The sequence below is a fragment of the Bombyx mori genome, chromosome 25, assembly GCF_030269925.1.
Source record: "Bombyx mori chromosome 25, ASM3026992v2".
Taxonomy (NCBI): Eukaryota; Metazoa; Arthropoda; class Insecta; order Lepidoptera; family Bombycidae; genus Bombyx; species Bombyx mori.
This window is the reverse complement of record NC_085131.1, coordinates 11,281,285-11,293,243: the sequence shown is the minus strand read 5'-3', so window position 1 is coordinate 11,293,243 and position 11,959 is coordinate 11,281,285. Positions and strand designations below refer to the sequence as shown.

General features: G+C 40.9%; 1 protein-coding gene and 1 long non-coding RNA gene across 2 annotated transcripts; one reads left to right on the top strand and one right to left on the bottom strand.

The window, feature by feature from the left end:
- Window positions 1–1,155: 1,155 nt before the first annotated feature.
- LOC134201420 (uncharacterized) lies at window positions 1,156–8,294 on the bottom strand. The gene is made up of 2 exons (XR_009976705.1): window positions 8,085–8,294; window positions 1,156–4,543 (listed from the first exon to the last, which is right to left on the bottom strand). It is a non-coding gene; the product is annotated as an uncharacterized LOC134201420 (long non-coding RNA).
- A 156-nt stretch (window positions 8,295–8,450) lies between these two features.
- SGF1 (silk gland factor-1) lies at window positions 8,451–11,530 on the top strand. Its single transcript, NM_001043864.1, is given in 1 exon segment — window positions 8,451–11,530. A coding segment is annotated over 1 exon segment (1,050 nt). The 5' UTR covers window positions 8,451–8,485; the 3' UTR covers window positions 9,536–11,530.
- Window positions 11,531–11,959: the final 429 nt, after the last annotated feature.

Genomic DNA, 11,959 nt, shown 5'->3' with positions numbered 1-11,959 from the left:
GTTCCACTTGTTATGGTGCAAACGATTGTTTTGTTATCTTAATACAATCCCTTTTAGCGGCAGGTTTGTTTAAGAATTTCGTGAACGTGAGAAATAGACTTTAAATTATTTGTATTAGTTGAAAATAATAAAGAAATAAATATTTTAATCTAAAATTATGATTAAAAATTATTATATCACGATTTTATATTTTTATTACCATCAGATTAATGTCAGTTTCGCTACATAATTGAAAAATCCTCATTATTTGAACAGCACTCTTTTTTAGCACATACCGGTCCACCACGGAACGAGGTGATCCGACAGAGAATCAAAGTAATAGACATAGCACAGCGAATTAGTAAACTGAAGTGGCAATGGGCTGGCCATATTAGCCGGACAACCGATAACCGTTGGGGTAAACGCGTTCTTGAGTGGAGACCGCGAACTGGAAAACGCAGTGCAGGACGCCCTCAGGCTCGGTGGAGTGATGATCTGTGCAGGGCTGACTGACAGGAACTGGATGAGAGAAGCCGAGGATCATGCTCAGTGGCGAACAATTGGAGAGGGCTATGTCCAGTAGTGGACTGCTGTAGGCTGATGATGATGGTCAACCCGTTTGTTGTTAAGTGGTTACGAAAGCCTTTGGATTTTATGTACCAAAAGAACGAATTTTAAATCGATAGGTAGTTTATGAATCAGAGAGAAAGTCAGATCCAAGCAACTCCTTATCGCAGGATAATGTAGATTCATTCTTTTTGAATTACAAACTTAATGCAGAAGAACTCATGGGGCATATCTAGTATAAAGGTATATGGTAAGGTATTTGCGGTAGGTAGCTGCTTGGCTCTGCCCCTGGCATTGCTGGCATCCATGAGCGACGGTAGCCACTTTCCATCAGGTGGGCTGCATGCTCGTCTGCGTGCTCGGGCAATAAAAAAAGGATGGAATTCATACCTAATAGAAGTAGAATCTCTTTTAAAGATTAGGATGATTACATAATTTTAATTTTCTCGTGATCCTAAACTATATGTTGCTTGTTTCTTTCTAGTATAGCTCTTTCGGTTCATCAAGTTTCAAATCCCAATAGTGATGTAAGAGACAAGATTGTACAGCGCCTGTTTCTCTCTAAGTTGAAACGCTGAGCTGATTCGCAGAAGGAAATAATAACAAATATTTCAGTAATAAATAAAATATATTCTATTGTTTTTCCCGCTGAGTTGGTTTCGTCTTACGGCTGTGGTATGTCGACGTCGCCCAAAACTCGTCATTACGGATGCTCCCGATCCATTAATGGTGCTTCTAGGTACCGCAAGCACTGGTCACCGTCCTCGTCGAACCCATCGCTTGCGACGAAGGGCTCGACGAACAAATTAACTCATAGACACAGCCTACTGAGTTTCTCGCCGGATCTTCTCAGTGGGTCGCGTTTCCGATCAAGTGGTAGATTCTGCGAAGCACGGCTCTTGCTAGGGCCAGTGTTAGCAACACTTCCGGTTTGAATCCCGTGATCTCACCTACTAGATAAGGCTACGCTGAAATAGCCTCTCAAGGCTATCAATCAGCTTAGGTAGGAAAAAAAATGTATATTCATATACATGTAGTAAAAAGCGGTTATTTCAATATTACAAACAGACACTCCAATTTTATTTATATGTATAGATTTAATATAAAAATATTGGATCATAATTAATAAAAATAATTCTATCATTAAGGGGGCGCGATAAATAGGGCTTAGAGCGGTATCAAGCCTAGATCTATCACTGATCATTGAAGCAGCGAACTTCAATTGCCGTCGATTACACGAATTAAATGGGCCTCCGACCCCAACAATCTCAATATTTTATTTTATTATTTATTTATTTATTTATGTACACACAGAAAAGATGACATAGTACAGAATAATAGGAAAATTATGTACAAAGGCGCTGCTTATTTCTTTAAGAAATCTCTTCCAGCAGACCTGCGAGAGGATTATGAGAATAATAATTAAAAGTGATGAGTGTGTGTAGAACAAATAACTAAAATAACAAATACAACATGAGAATTAAAGTAATGCACATACACATAGCAAATATTGTTAAACTTGAATACAAAATCTTAATTAGTGGTAGAGCGTACTTGTAAACATGATTGATATTTCGACCTAATCTCGCAACGTAGCTGGCGGCATTCCGTAGTTATGTCTATAGGCTTCAATTGCCACTTAACACCATGTGGATCATGTCGACGGCTGAAAGGCTATACAATACACTACAATCTTATTTAGTAATGCTTATCTGTCATATACGATTCCTATTTAAACGCAGTAATAGATCGTAAGGTGGTTCTTACCTGTGCGAATTCAATGCGCCCAGCCCCCAGAAAATGGTCCATCCGGCATAAACAGCAGAAGTGGCAGAAGTGACAAAACCGTGAAGGGAATATTGCTTAAGTCGTAGCTATAGAGGCCGTTTTTTTTATTGCTAGTTGAGTGGACGAGCTCACAGCCCACCTGGTGTTAAGTGGTTACTGGAGCCCACAGACATTTACGACGTAAATGCGCCACCCACCTTGAGATATAAGTTCTAAGGTCTCAAGTATAGTTACAACGGCTGCCCCACCCTTCAAACCGAAACGCATTACTGCTTCACTGCAGAAATAGGCAGGGTGGTGGTACCCACCCGCGCGGACTCACAAGAGGTCCTACCACCAGTAATACCTAAGCGGCATTACATTTACGGCCTGGATCGGTTCTAATTTACGCTCAATATTACTTATTAATTAAGTATCCGTATGTAGGTTGAACTTTATCCAAGTACAAGAGTCTGTTTGCTTGTGATTAGGGCGTCCTAATTAGCTTTGTTTGTCGGAAGACATTTCGGCTGACTCGGGGCAATTAATTGTTTCGTTTGCACATGATAATGCTCGTTGTGGAATCTTTTGTATACCTACCTATAGCTTATGATATCGACTCGTGAATTCGGATACCTTTTTGTGATTTCCTTTTCAATCTTTCTGTACGCGTTTCGGTCGTTGGATCGGAGCTCCTATGTACAAATTACTTCTGAGTGACTTATATTGACCGGGTCGGCTGGAATGTGGATAATCTTGGTCTTCGTTGAACTACGGAGATTTTTCTTCTCTAAGTCGGTATTTTATTTCTTTTGTTATGGGAAAGAAGGAATATTTTGAGAGTAGATAGGAGTAGGTTAACGCTTAGATACGCAAAATTACGCTCTGATCATTTCTTCTCAGTGCTGTTATAGATATTCTTCAAACGAGTTTCGAAACGAGTTATTTTTGATTTGCACGGTCTGATGTTCACAAGTGTCTGTAATCACTTAACATCAGGTCTTCGGTATTCGCGTCCAAAGGATAATAAAGATCTCGCTTCTTTTCCCTCCCCATATATTTTGATCGACAAGCGGACATAATATGTATTACCATAATAACCTATGACAATAATTCCCAAACTTTATGATTATGTGGATATGTGACGTCTTGGCTGTACGTACCTCTAACATTGCCAATTATACATTGACTGACTGAATAAGCTCACGGTTCATTAAGAAGCTTAAATATATTGTAATGAAAATACCGCCGTTCACTTTGAAGCACGAGAATGAAGTCTATATTGGAGTGATTGGCTCACCCACTGAGTTTCTCGCCGGATCTTCTCAGTGAGTCGCAATTCTGATCCGGTGGTAGATTCTGCGAAGCGCTGCTCTTGCTAGGGCTAGTGTTAGCAAATTCTCTCAGTTTGAGCCCGTGAGCTCACTTACCCGTCCGCGCGTAACTAGAATAGCCCCTTAGGCTATCAGCGTATAAGTAGGGGAAAAAGCGATGGTCGAATCTTTCAAGCTGGAAATTACATATGATTTCCTGGCATCGAAAATAAACAAGACGGTCTTACTACTCGAGCGAGCTTACAACACGATCTACAACTATTAAAAAATAATGTAAGATTCTACATTCTTTTTTTTATTGTATGATTAGGTGGACGAGCTCACAGCCCACCCTGGTGTTAAGTGGTTACTGGTCCGATACAAGTTCTGAGGTCTCAGTATAGTTACAACGGGTGCTCCACCCTTCAAACCGAAACGCATTACTGCTTCACGGCAGAAATAGGCGGGGTGGTGGTAGCTACCCTTGCGGACTCACAAGAGGTCCTATCACCAGTAATTCGCCGGCAATGGGACGAAAGATGTCTGGATCTGAGGGAACAAAATATTTTTCATTAGCTTCATATATTTATGTACTTATCGTACGATAGGAGTGAAACTAAGTAATGTGAAATCCAGTAACACATCGCCGCGTGTATGTGGAAAGTAGCCGGTAAAGTCGGCTCGGGTTGCACAGGGCGCGGTACACGCATCCACCATTAGCTCGGATCCGGTGTCGCAGCGACAGTCTTACTCCACTTTGCACTTTATATATTAAACGCTATGATAAAAACATTTCAAACAGATATACCTGTAGATAAGTCCGGGAAACGTAAAAAAAAAACACTTTAGCCCATTGAGTTTCTGGTCGGATCTTCTTAGTTTCTCAGTGGATCGCGTTTCCGATCCGGTGGTAGATTCTGCAAAGCACTGCTCATATTAGGGTTAGTGTTAGCAACGTCGTCAGGTTTGAGCTCCGTGAGCTCACCTACTAGTTAGGGCTACGCTGAAATGGCCTCCCAAGGTCACCAGCATAGGAACATAAAAATTATAATTAGGTGAGTTTATTGATTTTATTACACTTTAAATTAATCTACAATCCAAAGGCCCACCTAATATAAATTGGGTATCAGGCAAGTAAATGACACCCATCTCAATATATGAGGCTTAAGTCTGAATTTTTTATAATAGCTCTCTCTGTGGTTGGGTGCTTGCTTATACGGACTCATAGTAACACTTACCAGTAAAAATCAAAATACGAGCAGACATTATGAACTGATCGACTCCAATAACCTTAAGACTTGTTGGAAGATGTACTCTGTTTTTTGAAGCAACAACACGAATTGTAACTGTTAGAAAAGATTAATCACAGTAAAATAAATGCTCCGAGAAACAAAGTCCAAAATAGAATGTACCCTTATATTGCCCTCCTTCTTTCTCCATACCGGTACTCGGTAACATTATCTCTTTCCATTTAAGTATTCATACATAGATAATACATAAAAAGATTGACATAATGTACCACCACTTACTTGGAAAAGCTTACCATTAACTTTGTATTGCTTGAGCTTTTCCATTATATTTCTTTATTTTTGCGTATTCGAGTATTCTTACTATCCAAAATAATGACTGGTTTTTGTCGTTCGGAGAATATGTTAATTTGCTTTCACTATTTTACTAACGATTTTTTTGTATACAAAGAAAAACAAGTAGTTAAGCTCTCTCGTACAGAGAGATATTTTTTTGATAAAAAAATACTTTAAGCTATTTTCACTTGTGATTAAAGCTATGGTCGATGGTGATGGTTTTTCGTTGAAGAACCTCCATAATCTTCATTTATCGGCGCGGATGACAGACGAGACGATGGCCCGCCTGATATTAAGTGGTTACCGGTGCCCAAAATAAGATGGAAAACTCCCGGTGTTGAGGTATCAGGTTGTTGCAACTTTTTTTTTTTTATTGCTTAGATGCGTGGACGAGCTTGTTTAAGTGGTTACTGGAGCCCATAGACATCTACAACGTAAATGCGCCACTCACCTTGAGATATAAATTCTAAGGTCTCAAGTATAGTTACAACGGCTGCCCCACCCTTTAAACCGAAACGCATTATCACGGCAGAAATAGGCGAGGTGGTGGTACCTACCCGCGAGGACTCACAAGAGGTCCTACCACCAGTGTCACTAAGCTGTGTCATTTGTATTGTTAATTTCCATGAGCGAAGTTAAGCTGTCACCAACAGATAAAACGTTATATCTGCCTTCCAAAGCAATAAAAAATAAAGTATTTGAAGTTTTAATCACATCAGAATGATGACTGTTCTAGTACCCATGCATCAGCCCGCTCAGTTTCTCACCGGATCTTCGCAGCCGGTCGCGATTCCGATCCGGTAGTAGATTCATTCGCGAATCAATTGCTCTTGAGTTGGTAGATCTCCTTCGGAGGTGCTCGGGCAGTTGTTAGCAAATCCCACCCCTCCTGGTTGAGCCTTTGCTCGCCCACCTGTGCTAGTGAAACTGCAAAGGCCTCCGAGCTACCAGTAATCATTCAATTATAAAAAAATACTGTTCTAGTTGTTAGATGCGAAAAGAAATGCAGTTAGTTAAACACATCCCACCCTCACTATGAACGTTTGCCAAACTTTCAAAACAAAATCAGTGAAAGGTCATTAATATCTTAACTAAATGAGATGACGATCATTAATATCTAAGAGGTCATAAAAATCTTAAGTTCTCGATTTAAACTCCATTATTGTTAACAGAAACCTTAAAAACGTAATTAACAGATGCTCTTATCTCCGAAAACCGTTAGTCGTAAATGTATCAGTTAAGTAATTTGTTTATTTTAGTTTTTTTTTGTTTAAGTTCATTAGTTAATTTGTTTGTTTATATCTAATGTAGACATCACTGGGTAATAAGTAAACAAATTTTCTAATACTCGAAGGCGATTATGAGATTTTACAAAACGCAAACGTGATTATAGTGTGAATAGTAGAATAGTAGTCGTCGTGGCCTAATGGATAAAACGTCTGATGCATAACTGTCGAGGCGATGCACCGGTGTTCGAATCTCAGGCGGGTACCAATTTTTCTAATGAAATACGTACTCAACAATTGTTCACGATTGACTTCCACGGTGAAGGAATAACATCGTGTAATAAAAATCAAACTCGCAAATTTATAATTTGTGTAATTACTGGTGGTAGGACCTCTTGTGAGTCCGCACGGGTAGGTACCACCACCCTGCCTATTTCTGCCGTGAAGCAGTAATGCGTTTCGGTTTGAAGGGTGGAGCAGCTGTTGTAACTATACTTGAGACTTTACAACTTATATCTCAAGATGGGTGGCGCATTTACGTTGAAGATGTCTTTGGGCTCCAGTAGCCACTTAACATCAGGTGGGCTGTGAGCTCATCCACTCATCTAAGCAATAAAAAAAAAAGAGTAGCTCATCTGTTAAGCTGAACTTGAAAATGCATAAATGCACCTCGCTTATTTCTGCCGTGAAGCTGTAATGCTTTCGGTTTGAAGGGTGAAACAGCCGTTGTAACTAAACTGAGACCTAAGAACTTATATCTCAAGATGGGTGGTGCATTTACGTTATAGATGTATATGGGCTTCAGTAACCACTTAACACCAGGTGGGCTGTGAGCTTGTCCACCCATTTAAGCAAAAAAAAATAAAGTCCGAAGAGTTACAATGGTGTAATAGCAATTTTTTTTTCCTGCAAAATCGATGTGGTTTTGCTGCTATTATAAAAAAATATATGATTAAACTACTCAATGATAAGATTTAGCTTTTAGTTCAAGTTTACAATTGATTAGTTTAGATTTTACAATTTATATAACTTTGCAAGTCGCACAGCAATCATTGTTCGATGGCTTTCACGTTATACTTTACAATTCTAATTTAAAAAAACTGACTAAAGGAGCCATTTTTGACTAAAGGAGTCTTTAGATTTTTCTGTTCGCTATTATGTATCTTTTTTTTTATTGCTTAGATGGGTGGACGAGCTCACAGCCCACCTGGTGTTAAGTGGTTACTGGAGCCAATGGACATCTACAACGTAAATGCGCCACCCACCTTGAGATATAAGTTCTAAAGTCTCAGTATAGCTACAACGGCTGCCTCACCCTTCAAACCGAAACGCATCACGGCAGAAATAAGCAGGGTAGTGGTACCGGCCCGTGCGGACTCACAAGAGGTCCTACCACCAGTAAGAACAGTCTTCTTACAGAAACATAACGATGGATGAAACTATTCTATCGGCTCACAGAGTCCACTGTTGGACATAAGCTTTCCCTAGGCCGTGCCATAAAGATCGGTCCTGCGCTGCCTGTATCCAACGGATCGCCCGCGAACCTCAAAACTCAAGGTACTCAAAATACTAATTCCGTACAAAATTACGTAAAAGTTAATTAATTAGTTATGACACGACGCCTACAATCCCACCGAAGCGAAACTCACACAAAGACATCATGTACTCTTCCAGCAGAGTTCTCAGCTCCGAACACAGTCGTAGTGTCTTAGAGATATTCGGTAACTCGACAAGAATGCATAAACTTAATGCCGCACACAAGCACACATTCCTGGTAAAGCACTTATGATAATTCCATGTTTTTATCGTTTGGAACTGCGGTATTATTAGCAGCGGAGAGCGTCGCGCGCGAAGCTGTGCCTGCGGGGCGGGGGTGGGGCGCGGGGTGGGATGCGCGCGTCGCGGGGCGGGGCCCTCGGCGCTCCGCCCCTCGCCGCACCAATCCTCGACACGGTGGAGGGGATCCCGGGCCCCTAGCTTCTATTTACTCTTTCAATCAGTGCGAGTGTTTGCCCCTGGCCGGCGTGCACGCGCGGGTGATGCGCTAGCCATGATCTCGCAGAAGCTTTCGTACGGCGACGTGCCGACGTCGGCGTCGCTGTCCTCGCTGTCGCCGGGCCTCGCGCCGCCCTACGTTAACGGTATGGGCTGCATGCCGGCGCAGCCCTATCCGAATCTATACTCCAACAACATGGTCGCGGGCGGCTCGTGTATGGGCTCCCCGAGTGTCGGCTACTCGCCGCCCAGCACCATGGCCTCCTGCATGGGCGGCGCCGGCGCCGTGCCCTACGGCTCCTTGCCGCGAGAGCAGGAGGCCGCCTCACCCACCTCAGCGCTGCAGCGGGCCCGCAACGACAAGACGTACCGCCGCTCCTACACGCACGCGAAGCCGCCGTACTCCTACATATCGCTCATCACGATGGCTATCCAGAATAATCCTTCACGCATGCTGACGCTCTCCGAAATCTACCAGTTCATCATGGATCTGTTCCCTTTCTACAGACAAAACCAGCAGCGCTGGCAGAACTCGATCCGACATTCGCTGTCCTTCAACGACTGCTTTGTGAAAGTGCCGCGCACGCCGGACAAGCCCGGAAAAGGTTCCTTTTGGACGCTACATCCTGACAGCGGGAACATGTTCGAAAACGGTTGTTTCTTGCGACGTCAGAAACGATTCAAGGACGAGAAGAAAGAGACATTGAGACAGGCCCAGAAGGCGCAGCAGACGCACGGACACCACGGGGGCTCACACGACAAGCGCGGCGAGCACGGGCACGACAAGAGCGCGCCGCCCGGGCCCGGCGAGGACAAGGAGATGCGTGACGAGCTCCTGGCCCAGCTGCACGCCGCGCCCGAGCTCTGTCTGCCGGAGCACACGCCGCTCGCCCTCGAGCACTACGCGCAGCTCAAGCAGGAGCCGAGCGGGTACGCGCCGGCGCAGCACCCGTTCAGCATCACCCGCCTGCTGCCCGGCGCCGACACCAAGGCGGATCTCAAGATGTACGACGTGAACTATGGATACGGGCACTCGCCGGCGGATAACTACTACCAGTCGCCGCTGTACCACCATCACCACGCGCACGCGCAGCCGCCCTTGTGACAATACCCCCTGGCGTAGGCCGTCCGCCGCGCGCCCTCGTGGTGCGTGCCGCAGGACGAGTCCGCCGCGCCATAGCCCAGCCGCCGCCGCAGCCGCCGCCGGGCCGCACAACCCGACAATCTCATCAATGATATTGGACTCCAAGTGAGCGTTACGTGTTCTGGTGATATTACCTACGGAGCGGTCGCGCTCGCCCGAGGACCCTGTATATTTGTGTATATATTTGAGTTAACGAAGAGTCCGTCGTTGTGTGCATTTCATTCCTAGATAGATGTTTAGTGCACGCGGAAGGCTGAGGGCGAGCGCCGACCCGCGATTCTAGGCCTAAATCTTATGTCGAACTTTCGAGAAAGTGTCCTTTATAGTCATTATATTCGACTCTAATTTGTACACTCCGACTTTTAGGACTTTTAAAACATGCCGGCAGTTAGTTCTCATGTAGTAACGGACGCGTGTAACAGAGGAAGTAATGCGATCGATACCTTATCGGTTATCGCTCGTTTCGCTTATCTATCGATATTTAGATAATAAGCTTAATATTTGTTTGTGTATCGCGTTGATGTCTTTTATTAAGTAAACAAACAAATTAAGTTCATTTAAATTCTAAACACATTAATGTATAGAAAAGAGAGAAAAAAACAGCGACTTCTTCATTCAAATCTATAAGTACTATTTACAATATAACTGATGATCAACTTAAAAGATAATTCAAAAAAAAAGGTTACTATTGAAATTCGAATCAACAAAATGTCCTCGAGTGTACAATTTGGAGGATAATGACGTCATATCGTGGACGTATGTACTGTGCAATGTGTATGAAATATGTATAAAAAATAATAATAATAACGAAAAATATTAATTAAAATTATATTAATTATTTAGATAGGGACAAAAATTGAATTTAATTTGTACTCGACCATCGCGTATATAAGATTTGTATATATAGTTCGTAAGTTATGGTGTTTGGTGTAAGGTAGGTACCTATCTTGGCTTCTGCAAGTAATGTACATTGAAAATTTAAGTGATATTTCATTGTTTTTTTTTTTAGCATCAAAGCTTTTGACGAAAAGGCATCTGAGGAAAATTATTTCTTTTAAGTTTGACACAGTTTAATTCGGTATAGTTGTATTTAGTATTTCTTCAATTATTATAATTACATAGTATTTTCGTGGTAAATTTATAAAAACGGCTTTAATTATTGTAAAAAATACAAAAAATGGGATTTGCTTGGTACACCGGACTAGATAAATTGTTTACTAATAATGATGGCTACATTGTATATTAATAGACAGTTTTGATATTTTTTTATAAAAACAATATGTCATTTCCTTAATCGTTTTCCGTCAAATAGCTTCACTATTTATTGATAGTAAAATTCTAGATGTTTCTAATGTACTACCATAGATTTTGCATTCACTAAACATTCAATTATCCTTTGATATTAAGAAATGTGAGGTCCTTTATACATGTTGTGTCCATTAAAAAAAATAACAACATTTTACTCTCCAAGTACGCATTGAGGACATATCGGAAAGACGCGATCCCATAATATGCACTCCTATATATAATCCGAACACTATTTCTCAAAAGGCATACCTTAGTAAAGCATACTTACTAAATATAGAAAAATATATTTAACATAGTTATTGTCACTTCAGTTTTCAATGTTCGTTTCCAATATATATTTATATGCAAGCGTTGGTTTAGCATGTGTAGCATTACCGTAGATTGGGCGTGTGATCAATCAATAGTGCGTGTGGCAAATAATATTTATTGTACGATAGCTGTGGCGATTCTCATAAACTTTCGACTTAAGCAATATTTTTTTCTCGAATTTAAAAATAATTTATGTTTCTAAAAAAATTTCTCATCATAATAACTATACTATTTTAATTATTAATTTCAGTGAATTATTGAAAACATCCTAGTCATTTTGAGTTTTATATTCTTTATATATTTAATTCGGAAGAAACTATAAAGCAATTTTAATAAATTAATTACTTAAAAAAAAACAAACAAAAAAATATAAACATATTATCTCTTGAAAAATTAACGATTCGGAATGAAATAGATCGTTAACTAATTCGTTCGTCAAATTACTAAAGTGTTTGAAACACGAACTCAATCTTCAAATAATGTGATAATCATTTTCCTTTTGTTTCAAGCAAATGATAAATAGATTTTCAGTTCTTACTCCCATTGATCTTTCATATCTTAGCTCCTAAGGAAACTCGTAACATCTATATGGGAAGGTTCTAGAAATAAAACCACTAAAGAACAATTTTCATCGGATCATCGAAATGTCATTATAATAACATTCAAAGTAATGAAAAAAAAAACAAAAAAAAAAGTCACAGAATTGATAATAAGAACATTTTTCGTTCTAATAAACATTGGAGCATAGTCCATTCATACTAACACAAA